Raw genomic sequence first — 22,680 nt, 5'->3', positions numbered from 1 at the left:
AAATTTAAACAGCACACACCACAAAGGAAATTTCCCAACTCCAAAGCTCCAGCTAATTAATGTCTAATGAAAGGTCTGCAGAAACCCCTCGCTAATCCAGAGATTTAAGCCTGTGACAGTTGGGGCTCTGTGAATTCAATTTTGTAGATACAATGATATAATTATAAAGCAGAAGAAAATCCCTTAGAAAAGAGTGAGTTGCCTTGTATTTGACTCCTTATAAAATCACTCAAAGAAGTGCACCCTCAATTACTGTGTTTTTTTTTGGGGGGGAGTACTGTTTACAGAAGACAGATTAAAATGACTTCAACAATGATGTTTTTGAATATTTAGAGGTCACTGGTTCAAACACTTAAATAAAGAGAAAGACAAAGAAATTCAACACCTCATATTGCAGAAGCTGGATAACAACTGTAAACACTTTAAATCTCCTACAGTTATGCCAGCAGGTCTTTGCATTTGGGATGCAATTTCCAGTGAGATTATCATATATAGCAAGGATCAGTCAACTTTTTCTGTAAAGGGCCAGATAGTAAATATTTTTTACTATGAGGGTTATATGATCTCTGTCATAAGTACTGAACTTTATCATGGTAGTTGCCATAGACGATTTGTAGAACTAATTGGCATGCTAGTGTTCCAATAAAACTTTATTTACAAAAACAGGTGGGTATTTGGCCCATGGACCTCTGCCTACCCTGATATAAGCATCAAATGCAAAATTAAATTTTGTTGTTGTTGTTGTTGTTAATCTTCACCAAAGTATATTTTTTCCATTGATTTTTTTTAGAGAAATGGAAGGGAGGGAGGGGGAGAAAGAGGAAGAGAGGAAGGAAGGGAGGGGGGGAGAGAGAGAGAGAGAGACATCGATGTGAGAGAGCCTCATCAATTGGTTGCCTCCTACCCATGCCCCAACTGGGGCTGGGGATCAATTCTGCAAACCAGGTGTGCCCTTGACCAGGAATCAAACCTGTGACCCTTTGCTATGCTGGTCGACTCTCTAACCACTGAGAAACACCAGCCAATACAAAGTTAAAATATTTTATTATCTCGATCAACTTAGATAGGCGTGAAGATGATGTGCTTTGATAAACTGCTACAGGACTCACAATGTGGCTTCAGTAATGACAAAGGTTTTTGTTTAAATGTATTAAAATATTGAATAAAATTTCATTATGTTATTGGGTAAAAAGCAACATTAAATTAATGTATTTCATATTATCTAAAATGTGTGTGTAACCACATTTAGCAAATAGTAAATTACAATGTTTAATTTTATCTACATGCCTAAAGTTATATATAATAGCCCCCCAAAAAGGCTTTTAGGCACCCATTTCATTGAGAAAATGGAAGATTATCATATATTTGGACTCACCCTATACTCAAGCATATCAGGTAGTTGTTAGGTAGTAAAGTAACATATTGAGAGTAATAAAAACATCCACACAATGCTTTGCTGATTACAAAGCATTTCCCAGATAGAATCTTATAACAACCTAATCAGGTACGCTACCTGACCTCTATGTTCTGAACATGAGAAAATTGAAGTAAGGAAGATTATATTGCCCAGGCAGGGAACTAGTAAATGATGGCACCAGGTATGCATATCAGGCTTCAGAGTCCAAATCACAAGTTCCCTCCCTACACTGCTTCTCATTGGCAAATATGACACTATTCCCTCAATGTAATGTGGGGATGCTGAAGATTTTAGGATCCAGAGATCAGCAAAAGCAACACAGGAAGAATTTGATCTTCAGTAGGACAGGGCCTAAGCACCTGCCTTTCTAAGTTCTTAAGTGATACTGATGATCCAAGGACAACATTTTGAAAATTACTGGGTAGAGAAAAGTGGCAGAGGAAGTAGTACAGACATGCTGAACTCAAAAGAAAAAATACAGGGGGAGGGGGTAGGCTAGAAGGGGTCAATGGGGGGGGGGATGTACATCCATATTACTTTCAACAATAAAGATAAATCTAAAAAAAATAAAAAATAAAGGTTAACATTAAAAAAAGAAATGAAACAATACTACAGCCCTCATAACTAGTTGCTAACTTGTCATGAGCAACAATTTCATTTCCTCAAAATATAACCATTGCATTACCAAAATCTCTGCATAGAATACTGGAAAACACCACAAGGGTCTCACCATTGCTGCTGGTTTTTGCATTCTTTGCCAGCTGTGCACGAGTAGCAGCGATCAAACTGTCATGGGCCAACTCCTGAACCCGGAGGAACCATGGAATGCTACTGTCCGTGCTCTCACTGGAGAGGAAATCATTCCCTGAATCCTCTGCCTCATCTTGTACAAATACTAAGTGCTCGGCTGAAGAGCTCAGACCTAGTAGAAACAAGAAAAGTTAGCCATCAAGTAATCCTTTTATTGGAACCCTGTGTGTCCTGAATCAGCTGTTCCAGATTTTCACCTCTTACCTCAAGCTTCAATTCTCACACAAGATTAGGTCATCACCTTTCCACTCCAGCCTACAGTCTTGTCTCCATCTTACCTCCTTCTATTTCAATGGCAAAGATGTCCTTCCTGGCAACCAGGCTAACCCCTTCCTCTAGTATCCCCATCCTACCCTTAAATTATCCCATGTCTCCTTCAGCTGTCTCTTCCCTACTGGCCAGCTTACAGCCTCTCTTACAGCCTTTAAACCTGTTCAAGCTCAAGTCTCTTCCATCTTTACTTTTTTTAAAAGAACAAAAAGTCCCAAGTACTTGTCTAGCTGTCCACCTTCATCTGTTCCTTCAAAGTTAACTTTCTTAAACAAGTGTAACTGCTAACTTGCATATTCACTTTCTCACCTGCCACCTACTCCCCATCTCTCTCTCTCTTTGTTAATCCTCACCCAAGGATATTTTTTCCATTGACTTATAGAGAAAATGGAAGGATGGAAGGAGGAGGGGGCAGAGAGAGAGAAACATGGACTGGTTGTCTCTTGCAGGTGCCCCTACTGGGGCTGGGGAACCTGTGACAGAGGTACATGCCCTTGACTGGGAATAGAACCTGCCACCCTTCAGTCCGCAGGCCAGTGCTCTAACCACTGACCATCTGGCCAGGGCTACTCCCCATCTCTTTAACCCTGGCCTCCACCTCTACTACTGCAAAAACAATTGCTCTTGCTAAAGTCACTAGTCCTCATCTCACTAGCCCATTCTGAAGTATTTGGCATGATTTAGTAACTTCTCTTCTTTAAAACATTTTCCTCCTTTGGATGCCCCTATACCACTCACATTCTATTTCCTTATTAAATTTATTAGGGTGACATTGGTTAATAAAGTTATACAGGTTTCAAGTGTATAGTTATATAACACATCATCTGTATATTGCATTGTATGTTTACCAACCAAAGTCAAATCTCCTTCCGTCACCATATATTTGATCCCCTTTACCCTTTATTACCTCCTCCCCACCCCATTAGCAATTTCTTCCTATTCTTCTGTTATCCTCATAAATGTCTGGGTTTTTCCCATAGTCCCAGATTTGCCTATTTTTCTGTTGATGTTCTAGACCAGTGGTCGGCAAACTCATTAGTCAACAGAGCCAAATATCGATTAAAATTTCTTTTGAGAGCCAAATTTTTTAAACTTAAACTTCTTCTAATGTCACTTCTTCAAAATAGACTCGCCCACGCCGTGGTATTTTGTGGAAGAGCCACACTCAAGGGGCCAAAGAGCCGCATGTGGCTCGCGAGCCACAGTTTGCCGACCACGGTTCTAGGCTACTACTGAATCAAAGAATCCTGCTGTTTCATACATTTCCTGAATGCTGATAAGCACCAAAACTACATATTTCACACCAGACCTCTCTACAGCTCTGGATTTGTTTCTAACACTAAAGGATTCCTACTCCTGAATGTCCCTCCCATAGCTCAACATCAACAGGCACAAATAGGAACTAATCATCCTCCCTCCAGCCCTGTTCTTTCTGTGTTCAATATCTTGGTGACCGGCACCACCTAATTTCCCATACAAGAAACTTTTGAGTCACCCTAGAGTCTTCCCTCTCTTTATCCACACTGAATTGATCACTAGACTATACCAATTCTCCAAAGTAATAAAATAATAAAGCTTCATTTCATTTTAAGTATGACTGAGTTAAATATGGCCCACCACAATTTTTTTTAAGCATGAGCAGAGTTCAGAAAAGGATAAAAAAAAATACCTGCTCTTGTTAGGTTAAGAAGAATAAAAGAAGTGCTATCACTTGGCTGTAGATCTTGTAACAGGCTAGGAGACTCTGGAGTGGACAAAAACTCTGGGGACTTCTGTACAGTCTGAGCCCTTGTCTCTTCTCCGTCTGGGCCCACATTCACCTGAAGGCTTCTTAACACAGCTGAAGGAGGGACCTCCTTGGAGGAATTAGTATGATTTGGAGTATCATCTAGTAAAGAAAAAATAGTGCAGTTTTATAAAGCACCTATTTCCAAAGAGCTCACAATTTTGATACATAGCACCTAATACCCTTGTAACATCCCTTATTATCTAACACCCATATAGGAACAGACAACATTTTCATTTTACAAATACAAAATTTGCCCCAGAAAAGAACAGAGAGATGGCTTTAAGTTCTAAAGGGAGTCAGCCAAAAAGTGAGGGACATACTCCTCTAACACCTGGCAGTAACTAATAACCAACCATCCACATTTGGAATTATAGACCTTTGTCCTTTTGAGGCCAGAAATCAGTACTTTTCCCTTAAAAAACATGGTCATACAATGAATATTAACCTAAGAATAGGCTCTAAATTTTATATTATTTTTCTTTGGGAGAGATCCCTTCCATGTATGTGACAGTTCTGGTGAATTATTGAGGGAGAGGGGGGAGCATAGCTGGGGAAATAACTGAAATTTTATAGAATCATCAATATGTTTCATTATAGTCCAGGTTTACACTGGATATAAAGAAATAATCAAAATACTTTCTAATTTTATTGTAAGACGGAGATGAGTTTACAAAGGATTTGGTTGCAATGTAATGAGGACCTGAACTACAGTGCTGAAGCATCCATTGTTTTCAGAGTTTCCTTCATCTCTATCAAAGGCGGATAACAATTTTTCCTATTTTAAGGAGATAATAGACAAAATTATAGGAATAAAAGTGGAAGCCTAGGGGCAGTTTTGCCATGTCAAAGCCTAATGAAGTTGCACAACAATGTAAATATACTTAATACCATAGAATTGGTTAAATGGTAAATTTTGTTATGTATATTTTACCACAATTTTTTTTAAATAAAGCTCATAGAGACACAGTTTGTCATTGAACAATAGAAAATAAGTGAATATTCATCAATTGTGGCATGAATATTGTGGTACACTCATATAACAGAATGCTCTAGAGCAATGAAATCAAACAAACCATAGCTACACACACAAGAATGAATTGGATTAATCTCACAAATACAGAGTATTAGTAAAGGAAGAAAGGTACAACATACTTGCATATAATTCCATTAATTTAAAGTCCAAAAACAGCTAAAATCAAACTGCGTTACTTAGACTTGGGTAGTTACTGGAAACTTGGAAACAAAGAACTGTCTCAAAAGCTAAGGACAGTGGTGACCTATGGGACAACAGAGGTTGTCTTTATCAGAGAGGGCTCCATGGAGGGCTTAGGAGCTGGCAATGTTCTACTTCTTTATTAAGTGGTTGGTATCTTCTTTACAATATTCAATATGTATATCCATATGGTTTTATACTTTTCTGAATCTATCATATATCTCAAGTAAAAAGAAAACATGCAGGCCATCCATAGAATGATACACACATACTTTAAGAGGGAGGGGAATGAGATTAGGGAGTTTTGTGCAGATACATTTGCTATTGTAATATTGTATTTCATGAGCTGAGAGGTGAGTACATATGAGTTTGCATTTATTATCTACAATTGGTTCTTGAAAATATTTTAAATCAAAATTAAAACTAAAAGAAGGTAATGTGCAAAAGAAGACATGCTTTTGATTCTGTTTTCATTTCCTTTATTATTGTTAAATATTTATTCAATAAGTTAAAATTGGGGGGGGGAGGTGACATATGTTAATACTTTAAACAATAAAAAAATAAGATAAAATAATAAGTTAAAATTGGGAGAGAAAAGTTGGGGGGAAAGCCTAATGAAGATCAAAATTTATTAGCACGTGGAAATTTTCATATATTGAAAATCTATAAACATATGAAAAGACTCCCAATATACTAATAGAAAAATGGGAATTGAAAGGTAGGAAATGTGGAAAAATTTGGAGCTAGTTAGGGAAACCTTAAGTCAACATTTGGTTAGTTCATTATATCTGCCCTTCTTGAATCTTTAAACATTGAAAAAGATTTAAAGTCACTTGAAAAAAATAAAAGAAAAAGAAACACCACTAGAAGACAGTAACCAGAAGACTATAACAAATAATTTGTCACCAATAAATATTGATCCTCACCTGATTTAACATTAGTATTCCAAATTTTAAAACAAGGACCAGGAAACAAAGAATTCATTGCATCTAAAAATAATGTTCTCCTTGGTAATAGTCAAGGAGATTATTAGCTTTGGATCACCCTCTTCCCATCCAAAGCTAATAATTTCACTTCCCTATGCTTAGCATTTGACTTCATTCTACCTCTCCTGAAGCCTCCTCACCAATTATCCACATTTTCTGTCCACAACTTCTCTAACTGGCTCTTTTCTTTTAGCAAAAAACCACCCTTAAATATTTCAAATGTGAGAGAAGAATTCTTCCATCTATCTTACATCCTTCTCTTTTTCCTTCCCATAACAGGAGTCTTTATAAAAATATAGATACTTCCTCTATACTTATCTTACACAAGTATTGCAATCCACTGCAGCCTGGCTTTCTACCCCCTTTCCATGGAACAGGTCTTGGTAGGTCAACAAAGGCCTTATTGACCCTATCTCACTGGGCCTCTTAGGAACATGTGACACATTGACTATTCCCTGGGGTTCCATGCCTGTACTCTATGCCAGTATTCCCATACTACTCCAGACTTCCCTTCTTCCCTCCACAGGCTCTCCTCCTTAAACAGTACATTCCAAGGCGTTCTACCTTAGCCTTCTTTTCTTCTCACTTTCATATTCTATGGGTGATCATATCCATTCCTATGATAAACTATCAATGCACTTATGACTCCCATGGCTCCTTTTTCTCCACGATTCCTAATTTTTACAGTTTCCACCAGTCTGTTACAAAATCAGTTAATCCATTCTACCAGTACCATAGAGTAGGCTAAGCTCTTAGGACTCATTTATCTTAACTGTGGTGTTCTTAATTTTTACCTGGTAACATTAGCCGACTGCATTCTGAGGCCTCAGTCACTGGAAGGAGGGACAAGCAAGTAATGTCTTTAGCTTCTGATTCTACTAGCCCCTGTCCCAATGGGATGGATGTATTCTGAACAAACTGTACCAGGAGCTAGGGGAAGGGGAAACAACATAAAGATATACAAGTTGTTAGGAATGGATATAACACCTGAATTTCCCAAAAGGTGATGATATAATTAAGTCTTAATTGCTCACTAGTCTCAGCCATATTCAGTGTAAAACTAAATTAACAACAAATAAAATTTAAAGTTATTTTTATCAAGTCATCTGTTCTGGAGAAAGGCTAAATTATGTAATTAATTTAACCTCTGTCATCTTCCACCAAACAAATAAATGATAAAAAATAATTATATTTTTAAATGATGGCTATTAAAAACTCAACCACATTGTACCGATTACATTTTATAAAGCACTTTTCTGTGTATCGGCTCTTTTAAGCCTCACTATAAATCAGTAAGCTTGAACATGTATTTTAAGGATAAGGAATCAAGTTGAAGACACTGGATGACTTTTCTAAGGTCATAAAACTAGTTAGAAGCAGTGTCAGTCTTCAAACTTAAGTAATTTGATTCCAAATTCAGTGACTTTTCATTGTGTAACACAGATATATTTAAGTTGAGAAAAATAAATAAAAATTTAAAATGTTGTCTTGGCCGGTGTAGCTCAGTTGGTTGAGGACCATCCCATGCACTGAAAGGCTGCTGGTTCAATTCCTGGTCAGGGCACATGCTCAGGTTGCAGGCTTGATCCCCAGTAGGGGGCATGCAGAAGGCAGGAGATCAATGTTTCTCTCTCTCCCTCTCTAAAATCAATAAAAAGATATTAAAAAAAAAAAAATGTCACCCTGGCCAGTGTGGCTCAGTTGGTTGGAGCATTGTCCCATACACCAAAAGGTAGCAGGTTTGAGTCCTGTTTGGAGCACATACCTAGGTTGTGGATTTGATCCCTGGTTAGACCACATGTGGGAGGCAACCGATTGATGTTGCACTCTCACATTGATGTTTCTCTCTCCCTCTCCTTTCCTCTCTTTCTAAAAATCAATAAAAATCCTTTTAAAAAAAGTTTAAGTCCTATTACATTTAGAAAGAAAATACTTTCAGATATATGCAAAATTAATAAAAGAATGGTTTGTGGTAGTAAATATTTACATATGTATACACACATTACCCATATATGCCATATATAAAATACAAAATTTTGTCATATAATTATCTAGATGTATAATTTTATACTTATTAAATAACAAATATTAAAAGTCATAAGAGGTAAAAACGGAATTCTTAAATCTTTGAAAAAGTACTTAGTAAAGAGAAAAATAATAAACTAGTAGTTACTATCAAAACAATATGGCCCCCAGCCGAAACCGGTTTGGCTCAGTGGATAGAGCGTCGGCCTGCGGACTGAAGGGTCCCGGGTTCGATTCCGGTCAATGGCATGTGCCTTGGTTGCGGGCACATCCCCAGTAGGGGGTGTGCAGGAGGCAGCTGATTGATGTTTATCTCTCATCGATGTTTCTGGCTCTCTATCCCTCTCCCTTCCTCTCTGTAAAAAATCAATAAAATATATATTTTAAAAAAACACAAAACAATATGGCCCCCAAAGACTAAAATTTTACTATCTGGCCCTTTACAGAAAAAGTCTGTTGACCCCCAAACTAAATAAGGACAACCTTTGGAATACAGCCCACTAAAAAGAAAACAAAACAAGCTGATTTGGCTCACCTCTGGTTTGGATTCTAACTCATCTGATAACATTGATTCAGCTTCCAAATCCTATAGCTGTTCAGGGGACAAGTTAAAATTTTAATTCAAAGTCAATGACACCTTCCTGTTTATGCTCATATTCCTCTAGGACATGCTATGCTTTTCCTGTAAGATGCTGTGCTGGGTGGGTAATCAATTTAGCCTAAAATAAGGGAAAGAGAGAGAGAGAATATTAAGAGCAGAGGAAAAATGTAGCTAAACAGACAAAGACTTTATCTACTATAATAATCATAAGTTGCATGTCCTTTTCCACTATTTCCCACCCTGGTATATCCACAGCAAGCAATAAAGAATTCGTCCTAAAACAATTGTTTTAAAATAGAACAAACTCAGTAGGTATCAAAACCCATAAAAAGTTTTACTTTGATGTAGAATTTCTATTTCTACTAACCTATTCTAACGAAAGTTCTTAAATATGAGAAAAGCTATATATCCAAAGAATTTCATCTTATCATCTGTGATAATAAGCAACTTCAAACAACATATAAATACATGCATATACCCAACAATTGAGGAGTGTTGATTAAATTATACCCAATAATTAGAAAATGTTGGTTAAATTACAAAAACAAAATATGAGCCCTGGCCAGTTTGGCTCAGTGGATAGAGCATCGGCCTGCAGACTGAAGGGTCCCAGGTGCGATTCTGGCCAAGGGCAGGTGCCTGGGTTTCGGGCTCGATCCCCAGTAGGGGGCATGCAGGAGGCAGCCAATCAATGATCCTCTCTTATTACTGATGTTTCTATCTCTCTCTACCTCTTCCTTCCTCTCTGAAATCAATAAAGAAATATATTTTTAAAAAAACAAAATATGAAATTACACACTTGCCAATATTAAAACTAGTTAAGGTAAGCATAAGAAAAAGTGAAAGGAAATTCACACAGCTGTGATGGTAGTTAATTGGGTGGTAGGCTGGTGTGACTATTTTCTCAATTTCCCAATTTTTCTAAAAGTATTTCGAGTCAGTCAAAATTTGAATAATATTTTCCCAAAGTAGTACTCTCAGGACCCTGATGCAGCTGTTTTCTCCCCATAATTGAAATTCTTACTTTCTTATAGCTTAATTTCCCCCCTGGGATTTTGGCAAAGTGAGTTCACTTTATTTTGTACAATTATTGTTAAAATTGGGAGCACTACTATATACAAAGTGATCATACAGTGTAAAATGTACTCAAGATGAGAATTTTCAATTAATACCAAGGTAAAGTAAAGAGTTAGAAAGATTTACTCTACAAAAAGAGCATTTAGATGTACCTGAATAAGTGTTACTGCCCTGATAGTTCCTTCCTCTCCCTTTTGTTAGCTGCTAGAAATCTGTATTTTTCATCATTAAAAATTTATTTACAAGATGTAAATAAAATGTTGTTTCCCACATAAAGTAGCATAAATCTCCAACTTTTCCTTTCACACACATTTTTCTCATTCAAGTACTATAATAGCTCAATGTGGCTTATCCATCCCTCTTTTACTTTGAAAGGAACCAAGGCTCAATATATCACTTGTCCAAGTTATTAAGCTGCAGAGCCAAACTCCTACCCACAGAGGAGGTTGGCATGAATAGTTGGCATGAATAGTGATTACATCTCTCAAATCTGATCTTGAATCACCAAGGTTTAAGAATTCTCTTTCCCCAATTCCAGCTCATCTCAAGAAGCCAAGAAATTACCAAATGTTTGTTTAGGTTATTCTTAATGTTCCTACAATTTTGAGATTCCAGGATTGTAAATCTCTAAGAAACTAGACAATTATTTACTGTCTTTATATTTGTTCAATTTTTTTTTTAAAGAAACTAATGGTGCTGGCTCCAGAGATGGGTTTCTGTTTCCTTACCTAATGAAAAATAAAGGATAAGAATATGTGCCCTGAACAAGGGAAAAATCAGATATAGCAGATCTTAAACACTTTTGCAAAGCTGTAATAACAACTTAGAAAAGGAAGCTGCCACTTCTCTTATAGTTTAAGGATCACCTCTACATCATCATTTCTCAATCCATAGTTATCTATGACTCCCTTTTATTTTAGTGTTTTCATTTCAATGATAATCTTAAAAATTAGAACAATCACTTTCTGGAATAAATGGGTATCTGTATTATTACTGAGAACTGCCATACAATTTTGGTATCCAAATTTGTGGTTTGTTATGTGTGCTGTGTAAGCAAAAGAGAGAATAGTCGGATGCAGTACAATAGGCAGGATGACCTCAAAAGAATCTGTATTGGAGCACTCAGTACCATAGTAAATGTACTGTGTGGATCTCATCTTTAACACAGCTCCAGCTAAGTGTGATGGCAAATGCAATTCAACTCTATTCCTAATTCCAGTTACCCATGTAACAGATTTCAAAAACTGCAATGCAAATTTTTTAAAATAACAGCTTCACTGAGATATAATTTGCATACCATACAATTCACTTATTTAAAGAGGACAAGTACAATGTTTTTAGTATATTCAGTTGTGCAAACATAACCACAATCAATTTTATAACATTTTTGTCATCCCAAAAAAAGAAAACCTGTACCCATTTTCTCCCAAACCCTTCACTGAGCAGGTTTAGGCAACTACTAATCTATTTTCTGCCTGTATGGATTTACCTACTCTAGACATTTTTATAAATGGAATTATATATGTGATCTTTTGTGCCTGGCTGCTTTCACTTAGCATGAAGTTTCCAAGGTTTATCCTTACTGTATGTAGCATGTATTGGTACACCATTTCTTTTTGTAGCCAAATACTATTCTACTGTATGGATATACATTTTATTTATCAAATTATCAATTGATGGACATTTGGGTTGTTTCCACATTTCAGTTGTTTCCCCAGTTTGGCTATTATGCATAACTAGAGGCCCGGTGCACGAAATTCATGAGGGGGGGTCCCCCTCAGCCCAGCCTGCACCCTCTCCAATCCGGGACCCCTCAGGGGATGTCCGACTGCCGGTTTAGGCCCGATCCCCAGCAGTCGGACATCCCTCTCACAATCCGGGATTGCTGGCTCTTAACTGCTCACCTGCCTGCCTGCCTGATTGCCCCTAACTGCCCCCCACCCCCACCAGCCTGGTCGCCCCCAACCCCCCCTCCCCCCACTGGCCTGGTTGCCCCCAACTGCCCCCCTGCCGACCTGGTCGCCCCACGCAGCCTTCTGTTCAGTCATTTGGTCGTCCCTCACTAACCCCTGACGGCTTGGTTGCCCCACGCAGCCTGCTGTTCAGTTGTTTGCTCGTCCCTCACTAACCCCCCTGCTGGCCTGGTTGTCCCATGCAGCCTGCTGTTCGGTCGTTACTGTTACTGTGACGGCGTCCCAGAAAGTTTGCATATTCCTCTATTATTAGTACAGATGTTGCTATGAACATTCATGTACAAGTTTTTGCATGGACATACGTCTTCATTCTTTTCTGTACATATCTAGGAGTGAAATCGCTAGGTCATTTGGTAACTATGTTTAACCTCCTGAGGAATACCAGGCTATTTTCCAAAGTGGTTGTGTCACTTTACAATCCCACCAGTAGTATATAAGAGGGATCTAATTTCTCCACACCCTTACCAACTCTTGTTAGTATCTGCCTTCTCTAGAATAGCCATCCTAATGGGTATGATGTAGTAACTCACTGTGGTTTTGAGTTACATTACCTGATGGTTAATGATGCTGAGCATCTTTTCCTGTGCTTATTGGGCATATGTTCATATCTTAGACCTTATCAGATATATGGTTTGCACAACCTTTCTTCCATTCTATGTTATCTTTTCACTTGCAAAGCAAATCTTTAATTGAATAAGGCAATTCTAACTCTACATAGTCATCAAACAATACCTCATTAAAACTGGCATTCAAGGACTTCTCAGTCACCTTTGGTTAAGTATAAGATCTGATTATCATAAACTGTGTAACAATGCCTTGACATTACAAATACTACCTTGTATGCTATCTTCTGCACTAGTATTACTAAAGTTAAAATTTAGAAACAAATGAAATATATTACTGAATCCAAGGCTAAATCTTTCCACTGTTAAGCTCAACATTAAATATGTAGTTCATTTTAACAAACAACATCTCTACCAAATTAATATGAATGTTAATTTGAATTTTCTTGTTGTATGGTATTGCTTACATCTGTATACTTATTCATGAAGATATAAATCCATGGCAACAACTGACATAATCTTGATAATCTAAATTTTATGATGTACATGGTTCCCCATGGCCATCAAAACATATTAGACTGCTTAAAGAAAATAATCTTTGTTTAGCATATATATTTTAGAAACCCACTGATTGTGGCACTACTATTATTGATTTGTAAATTTGTTTTGATGTTGCAGTTGATTAAGAGCTATAAAGGCTCAGCATAGGAGGTATAAGAATTATCTAGCTTTATGTTTGAGTATATTTAAAATAAAAATAATCTGCCAGTATTGGGGGGGAGGGAGAGTCCCAATGCAATGTTTTTCATTTAAATGCAATTTATATGACACTGAAGTGAAAGGCACTGCTCTTACTCAAAGGGAAGCTATTTTCAGAAAAATTATGGGTATCAGAGGAAATTTCTTCCCTGGCTTTCTTATGCTATTAATTAAGATAAGAGATTAAAAATGCAATATACACAGCAGTCACCTAAATCATCCAAAGTTCTTTAATGTGGATAGTAATATTTGTTCATTTTTACTTTGTATCTGTAGCTGGTGGACAGGCAAAATGTATATCTTTATTTCCTTTAAAATAGAAAATGTACTAATTTAGCTCCATAAATAATGGAAGAGACAACAACATTTAACTATCAGCAACCAAGGCCAGGCCCATCGAATCATATTTTCCACAAATCATAAGTAAGGAATCTTGGCTCTAGATTAAGACTTTACAACAAAACAAACTGATCTCAGAAATTGGTCAAAGTAGCACTGTTCAGATTCTATTTCCCTCTCCCCTTTTACTGTGTGCATGGCCAGCAAAGCATATTAGACTGCTTTAAAAAAATTGGCCCAGCATATATATTATATTTTTTAGAAATCCACTGACCCTGTCACTGCTATAATTGAATGTTAGCTTGTAGTCAGCCTAGAGATGAAAAAGAATGCAGACAAAAAAACCTCTGCAATGAACCAAAGCAAAACACAAGGCTTGAAAAGAATTAGAGAATTCTAACAATAGCAAAGGAGATTTAGGACAACAGCAATCTCTATGATCAGGACCATCCTGAGAACAACTCTCCTTCTGTTTTTAGCCAAATAAACAAATCCTGGGGACTAAAGTTTAATAAGCTGCATTCTTTTTCTGCAATACACCCAACATCATTGAACAAATTATGCATTAACACTAAGTAGCTAAACAAATTAAATAAAGAAGCTGAGATAGGTTTTTTTAAAAACAAAAATGCAAGGTCTCTAAAGCAGAAATCTTAATTCTGCCTCTGACTAGGTTGAGACCCGGGCAAGCTACTCATCTTCTTGGCCCCAGGAAACTCATCTGAAATATAGAAATGAAACAGATCAACCCTAGGATTATTTTTATCAGTCAATAGAAATGATTATAAAATTCTTCAGAAATAAAACTTCTAAATAGGTGCTTAAGAAACAAGTAAGTCTATCTAGTATACATAAAATGTTAAGAACTCTGCCTTTTATTACTGAGTCCAAATTTCCTATAGAGACTGCAATCCACAGTAAGATACATTTTCCATCATAACTCAATAAACTAAACACACACAGATAACATAGTTTCATGAAACAATACTAACCTATACTATACTACTCTCATGCACTCTGAAAAAAATTTTTTAATGATGAGACCCAATAAACTGATCTCACAAGCTGCTAACAGGTTACATCCCACAGATTGAAAAACACTGTATTAAAGTAACTTCAAAATGTCTAAAATACATATGTTAAACACTACAGATGCGGTGCACAAAATTCATGCATGGGTAGGGTCCCTAGGCCTGGCAGGTGATCAGGGCCAATCTGTGGGGTGACCAGCGGGGCGACCAGGGTCCCCGCTCGCACCTGCCTTGGCCTGGCGCCACCTGCTCACCTGCTCCACCATCGCGCTGCAGTCCCACTCTTTTTTATTTTTAATATATATTTTATTGATTTTTTACAGAGAGAAAGGGAGAGAGAGAGTTAGAAACATCGATCAGCTGCCTCCTGCACACCCCCTACTGGGGATGTGCCTGCAACCAAGGTACATGCCCTTGACCGGAATCAAACCTGGGACCCTTCAGTCCGCAGGCCAACACTCTATCCACCCAGCCAAACCGGCCAGGGCCGCAGTCCCACTCTTGACAGGGCCCATGGGGGCCGGCAGTGCCTCCACTGCCACCCGCTGCTAGCGCTGCATCGCCAACGCCCGCCATGTTCTGCGGCACCCCCTGGTGGTCAGCACATGTCTAACTCCCGGTTGGTCGAACTCCCGCCCACGGGGACAATTTGCATATTAGCGTTTTATTATATAGGATAGCATCACATACAAAGTGTAAACCCATTGATATAAACCTGCTTTTAATATATATTAATCCCAGCCAATGTGGCTCAGTGGTTGAGCATCAACCTATGAACCAGAAGGTCACAGTTCGATTCTCAGTCAAGGCACATGCCCCGAGTTGTGGGCTCCATCCCCAGTAGGGGGTGTGCAGGAGGCAGCCGATCAATGATTCTCTCTCATCATTGAAGTTTCTATCTCTCTCTCCCTCTACCTTCCTCTGAACTCAATGTAAATATGTGTGTGTGTGTGTGTGTGTGTGTGTGTGTGTGTGTGTGTGTATTACAAACAATCAGCCATTATTGTTGTTGGAGTTTTGGTGAAATAGATTACTTGAATCTTATCTTCAGGCCCTCCCTGTGAGTTCTGCAGAGGAAAATATTACAAACTAGGCAAATGACCAGCAACAAAAAGAAGTTTTTGGTCCCAAACCCCAATGCAGACCTCTCACATAACTGGGAGAGAAAACCAATCCAAAGTAAGCAAGCAACAGGGGAACAGAGATGATACAAGTCTCCTGTCTCAGTCCTGATTGCTATGCAGAAGGGAGTGTATTTCCAAGGGAAAGATGACCAGGGGCTTTTACTACTTTGCCTCATAAAAGACATAGATCATTGTGTTAACCTCTAAAAAGCAAAGTGACCCTGGGTAGCTCAGTGGGTTAGTGTTGTCCAGAACACCAAAAGGTCAATTCCCGGTCAAGGCATATACCTAGGTTTCAGGTTTGATCCCTTGTCCGAATGTGTACAGGAGGCAACCGATCACATCGATGTTTCTCTTTCTCTCTCCCTCCCTTTCTTTTTCTAAAATCAATAAGAACATATCCTCAACTGAGGATACAAAGTAAATAAAAATAAAAGGCAAAGTAATTCCACCCTAGAAATCAAAGCCCAGAATAGCAGTACTGCTCTAACTTGAGGAAGGTCAACAATGCTTTGACCTTGACCCAGTTTTAGAAAGAAGTGGAAGGTGGGTGGGTAGAGGAAAAAAGAAATTGAGAAACATTGTGCTCCCCCCAACTGGTCACCATTCATACAAAGGCTAAAATAAAGCACATGATTTCAACCAAAAGGACTAGTCTCTCTGACCATGGGCCAATCTGCTTCTCAGCTCCCTTCATCGCCACCTGTGGCTGACCACAGATATAGACCCAGACAAGTCAGTAATCATTGAAAAATGAAAACAAAAACTCTACTGATATTAATAAACTACAAAGACTTAAAATTTATTTTAAAAGAGCAGTTTAAATTTTGGTATAACATGGTAGTGCTGGGAACAGGAAAACGAGGTAACTTTCTGTATCATACCTAGCACATTATGGGAGTTGATTAAATTCTAATGATAAAGTGGTAACAGGTACTAACGAAAGAAATTTGGAATATAGAACTGTGAAGCCAGAATGAGTTTTAAAACCAGGGTCCACCCTAGGCCTTCCCCTTTCTCTTCCCAGGATCTTCTGGGTGCTCCATTCCTATAGCTTTGAATCTTATTCCATTCACCTCCCCATTTCTCTACAATCCTAATTCTCTACAAGCTAAATTCATCAAGAGTTGTTTCTACTTTCTCATCTCCAATCATTACCCAACCCCATCAATTCACCAAAACCTCTCTTGTAAAGATAACCCATGATCCTCATGTTGCCAAATCCAATGGACACTTTACTGTCCTCATCTTACTTGACCTTTGCAATGGACAACTATTGTTTTTGACTGTCCTACATTCATTTCCCCTGCCTGGGTGACAGGATCCATTCTGTTTGGGGATCTACCCCTCCCCATTAATTACATTCTTGGCAGGACTACAGATTAAGACATTCTTTTCTATCCTGGCCAACTATTGGACACTTGATCCATGTTGAACAAATCAGACACTTTTCCTGAGAACATGAATCCTGAAAGTAACTCAGGACTGAAAAATGCTGCAGCAGCCCATTCATTCCAGTAATGCAGTTAGCAGCCCCCCCTGGGGCTGCTCATATTCCTGTCCTTTATAAAGTCAGGGCCTTCAGCATTTTCTCTGGTTCTGTGAGTTGCTCACATCCTAGTTATAAATTCCTCTTCTGAAATAAAGTTAAAAATTTCTCTTTTTCACTTGCAACCGAAGAGGCATAATTGGCACCGTTTCTCAAAAGCGCTGCCTCCTTTCTCAAACACGATTCTTTTTGCTTCCAAGATACATGTTCCTTATTTCACTCTACCTTATTGGCCATCTCTCTAATCTCCTTTGATAACTCCTATAGTCCTCTTCCACTCAGCCCCTAAATGTTAATGTTCCTCAGGATAGGTTTCAGATCCGTTTTTCTTGCTATACTCTCTCCCTCTTGTGAATTCATCCAGTTCCCTTGGCTTTAAATCATATGGTCTCCAAAATTTTTATCTGTAGCCCAGATATCTCCTCTGAGCTGCAGACATGTATATACATCTCTACTTAACATTTTAACTTAATATCTCAATTTTAACATGTTCAAAACAAATTCTCTCTCAAGCCTGTTTCCCATCATTCCCTACCAGCCCCTCTCACCACAACCCTCTACTCAAGGACCACTATTTACGTCATTTAGGAGTAATCTTTATTACTTTATTTCCTTTGCTCCCAATATTCAATCCAGCTGCAAGTCCTATTGATTCTATCTCCAAAAGAGGAAATATAGCAAATCCACCTACTTCTTTCTCTACTGCTACCACCCTACTCCAGGCCACCATCTCCTCTTCCCTAAAGCACTGTTACCGTCTCCTAACTGGTCTCCCTGCTTCTATTCTTGCCACCCTCCATTCTGTTCTCTTCACAGCAATAATTATCATCTTGAAATGTGAATCCTATTATAGATACACTTCCCTGTTGAAATTCTTCTCTAAGCTTTCCAATGTGTCTCGACAAAATCCAAACTCCTTATTCTGGCCTGTAAAAACCTCTGTGAGCCATTCCTGCGTCTCCACCCTCCAGAGTCACCCTCCTTTACTTGCTCACCAAGTCCCAGCCAGAGGAAGCTCCCCTTAGCTCCTAGAACACATCTTTCTTATATTATGGATTTGCACATGACATTTGCTCTCCCTAGGAATGCTTTTACCATTCTCTTCCATTGGTTAGCTCCTTTTTTGTTTGTCTTAATCCTTCAGAGTTCAGTTTAACTGTTAACTCATTTAGAAAGGCTTTCCCTGATACTTTACTCAAAGAAGGTTCGCCATACTCCCTCTAACATCCTCACTAATCACAATTTCTAATTCTTTCATTTGTTTTTATACAGTATTTATTTATTTTTTGTCTGGCTATCCCATAAATTGCAGGCTCCATAAACAAGGGGAAGAACTAGTCTTGTCCACTACTATATTTCCCAGCACCTGGCATAGTACTTTATGTAAGTACTAGAGGCCCAGTGCACGAAATTTGTGCACGCGGGGGGGGGGGGGGGGGTGTTCCTCAGCCCAGCCTGCACCCTCTCCAATCTGGAACCCCTCAAGGGATGTCCGATTGTCCATTTAGGCCCGATCCCGTTGGGCCTAAACGGGCAGTCGGACATCCCTCTCACAATCCAGGACTGCTGGCTCCCAACCGCTCACCTGCCTGCCTGCCTGCCTGATTACCTCTAACTGCTTCTGACTGCCAGCCTGATCACCCCCTAACCACTCCCCCGTCAACCTGATCGACGCCTAACTTCTCCCCTGCCGGCCGGATTGCCCCTATCTGCCCTCCCTTGCTGGCCTGGTCACCCCTAACTGACCTCCTCTGCTGGCCTGGGTGCCCCCAACTGCCCTCCCCTGCAGTCCTGGGTCCACCCCAACTGCCCTCCCCTGAAGGCCTGATCGCCCCCAACTGCACTCCCTTTCAGGCCTGGTCCCTTCCAACCGCCCTCCTCTGCCAGCCATCTTGTAGCAGCCATCTTGTGTCCACATGGGGGAAGCCATCTTTGACCACATGGGGGCGACCATCTTGTGTTTTGGACTGATGGTCAATTTGCATATTACCTCTTTATTATATAGGATAAGGAATTTAGGTCTTCCAGAGTCATTTCTGATACTGTGACGCTCTAAGGTTTTCTTTACTACGAGCTTAAAGGGCTTCCACACAAGGTTCCATGTAAGCACCTAGTAGGCACTGAATAAATCTGTATAATAAATGAATGACATTGCAAATGATACCTAAATTTTTGTCTCTATTCCTGACCTCTTCTGAACTTCAAACTTTCTAACTGCTTGCTACTATCTCCACATAGCTATCCAACAGCAACTCAACCTAACAATGTACTAAATCCAGATTATTAACTCCACCACCAAACCTGTTCTTCTCCCTGTAGCATTCATTTCAATTATTGCCCAATCTTTCTCCCACTCAGCTGCAAATTCTAGATCTTTAACAATCCCTTTCATCTTCCCTATTGAAATAATCCCAGTGGTTCTGATTCCCCCAAATGTAATGCCCTGTTTAGGTTTCTCATTATCTTTCAAATACAGTATTAAAATAGGCTTCTATCTGGCCACCCAGCCCTTAAAATTCCCCTTTCCAACCATCTTTTTCCAAAACATAGAAATGTTTGTATTATTCCCCTTACTCAAAGTTCAGTGCCTCAGTAGTCAAACACCTAAACATGGCATTTTAAATATTCTACATGTCTTCAAACACCAGCATCCACTCTATTCCTTAATAAACTATTTACTCCAGGCCACACTAAATTCACTATTAAATGAACACACTAACCTTTGTCAGTGCTCAAGGTCTTTGCTTGGGCTAGTTCTTCAATCAGTAGTAAACACCCCCAATCTAGATCTGATCTTGTGAAATCCTTCCCCACCTTTAAAATTCAACTCAAATGTCATCTCATCCATTAAGACTCTCTGATCCTTTCCCTCCAGTCAGAACAAATCTGTCCTTACCTCGGTGTTTTCACAAAACAGTTTAACCCCTCTTTTAGCAATTATTTCATTTTCCTTTGGGTGTTAGTTGTCTACATGGGAATTTTTTTCATTGGTTAGGTTTGAGTTTATTCACCCTTTTTCCATTAACCTAGGACGATGCTGTGTACAAAGTAAACACTCAGGAAATATTTGCTGAATAAATAGGTAAGCTCTTTAATTTACAGAGAAAAAAGAAAAAGCCAAAAGCTAGAGATTACGTAACTTGCCAAAAATTAGGCATCTGCTTCAATGTAGAACTTTAAAAACTAGAACCTAAATCTTCTGCTAGTTTAGTTGACTGTCCACACGAAGATAACACAAAGTGGAATTTCTTCCTTAACAACAAAATGTCCCTGACTTTATTTCAAGATGTTTTTTTAGTCTCTTTGAAAATACGCTGCACTGACCTTTTGCCAAAGTGAGGAAGAAGTGCAAATTCTTAGGTCCCACGTTCATAGTATTTAACCTCCAAATAGTGCCTAAATGCATTTCAGAGTCTCATGAGCAAGTGACACAAACTTTAATAAACTAATTTTATCGGTTATTTGAAGAAACTACAGAGGATAACTTCAACCTGCGAAACGCATACAGGCTTGCACACACAGCCCACACCCCTGACCTGCCTTGAAATGACAGGCGAAGCAGAAACCCGCAGTCCGGCCCCTCTAAGTCGGCAGCCTTCCTCCTCCCAGACCCAGAAGGTAAGAGGCGGCAGCTCGGGGACGAGATATCCAGGGCGGAGTCCCTTTGGCATCGCATTTCCCCAGTGCGCCGGCCTTCGTGTCGGGCCCAAGGTCCGCGGGCAGGCCCCGGCTGCCAGGGCAGGGAGCCCCCGCCCACGGGACTCGCTGACTCCGGCTTTCTCAGGACGGTCTTGTTCCCACGCTCCGGCCCCCAAAACCAAGCAAAGGAGCCGACACATCGGCCCCAAAACCCCGCGAGGGGAAGGGTCTAAGCCGTGGGGCTTCAGACCGGCCGCTCCCGGGCCCGCCAGGTCCCGCAGGGGTGCCTAAGGGGGGCGGTTTCCCTGTCCTCCCCGAGGCGCCCTGGGCCCGAGCCCCCCGAGGAGGTGGTATTGGTTCCCTCTTTTTCGGGGACCACCTAGCCCAGCCAGTGTGGTCCGGCCCGCCCTGGAGCTCACCTTACGTCCCCTGCAGCCGCCCGTGGGTCAATCGGTCCCGAATTCCGTCCACACACAGCGTCTTCCGGCTCCTGCCGGAAGCAGCTCGAGCGCGGGACAGGAAGTTTGGCCGCCCCCCACGCACACACCCACTCTCTCGCCTCCAGGCTGAGTCGGGGCCGGCGGGTGTAAGATTGGGTACAAGGGGCCGCCGGGCAACCTGGTTTGCGGCGCAGGGCTCCGCGCCCGGACCGAAGGCGCCGCGGTCTCCCACCTCCCACTCATCCTCTCTCGGCCTTCGGGGCTCCGAGGTCTGCAAAGCCCGAAAAAACGGGGTCGGTTCATCTAGCCGTGACGTCACTGCTTCCCCGCAGCGGCGGATGGGGTCGTTGTACCTGTCAGCTGAGACCTGTACTAGCTGCAATGGAGGCGAGCGAGAACGATCACTGCCGAGACTTGTATCAGAGTTCTCAGTGAGGAGGATCGGGAAGCTTCACTTCCCCGGGAAGGGAACTTGCAGAACCTAGTTCTGCACTGTATACCGAGCAGGGTGAGAATTGAGACTCGAGTGTAGATAGAACTTTTGGAATATGAATTCCCTAGCGTCTGGATTCCACATATTTGGATGTAAAGAGCTCTCAGGTGTCCTGACCACTTGCGTTCCAGGCTGGATGCCACCACTTGTTAGAGCTTTATGAGTTTGCTGACTTCTTGAAATTACTAATTTTTTGATAGTGCTGCTTGCCGGACCATGAAGAACTCAACAGCGGGAATTAAAGGAGTTCTCTGAGAAAGGCACTTAAAATTACAGGTAAGCCTTGAAGACAGGCATATATATGGGTGAGAGAGTAGTAGTTTGAATATACTACTATAGTAGTTTGAATATACTACTATAGTAGTTTGAATAAACTATGGTGATTTGCAAAACAAAAGAGAAACACAGTTCAGGGGAAGATTATTCCTCTTTAAAGTGCGTTTATCCCAAGGGGATATTTACTTGGAGGTAAAGGTCCCAAGCTCAAGTAAGAAAGAGATCAAAAATAGAGATGTAGATTTGGGAGTTATCATACAGAGATTAAATGGCCCAGGAAAATTATATAAAACAAGAAAGAAGGCC

At 40.0% G+C, this 22,680-nt stretch overlaps 1 protein-coding gene across 2 annotated transcripts in view; it reads right to left on the bottom strand.

Annotated features, from left to right (window-relative positions):
- The window catches only part of ZNF410 (zinc finger protein 410), a 41,213-nt gene extending 19,491 nt beyond the window's left edge, over nucleotides 1–21,722 (bottom strand). The window contains exons 1-5 of one of the 2 annotated variants that reach the window (XM_079769036.1): nucleotides 21,585–21,722; nucleotides 9,046–9,229; nucleotides 7,280–7,415; nucleotides 4,167–4,385; nucleotides 2,148–2,339 (exon numbers count right to left, since the gene is read on the bottom strand). In XM_079769036.1, coding sequence (XP_079625162.1) covers nucleotides 2,148–2,339; nucleotides 4,167–4,385; nucleotides 7,280–7,415; nucleotides 9,046–9,078 — 580 coding nt within the window. In that variant the 5' untranslated portion in view covers nucleotides 9,079–9,229; nucleotides 21,585–21,722. The remainder of the gene's footprint in view (nucleotides 1–2,147; nucleotides 2,340–4,166; nucleotides 4,386–7,279; nucleotides 7,416–9,045; nucleotides 9,230–21,584) is intronic. The other variant, XM_079769035.1, reaches the window with a different exon arrangement.
- Between the last annotated feature and the right edge of the window lie 958 nt (nucleotides 21,723–22,680).

The sequence above is a fragment of the Cnephaeus nilssonii genome (assembly GCF_951640355.1).
Source record: "Cnephaeus nilssonii genome assembly, chromosome: 4".
NCBI lineage: Eukaryota > Metazoa > Chordata > Mammalia > Chiroptera > Vespertilionidae > Cnephaeus > Cnephaeus nilssonii.
The sequence above is the reverse complement of the archived record's forward strand: the minus strand, read 5'-3'. Positions and strand labels throughout refer to the sequence as shown.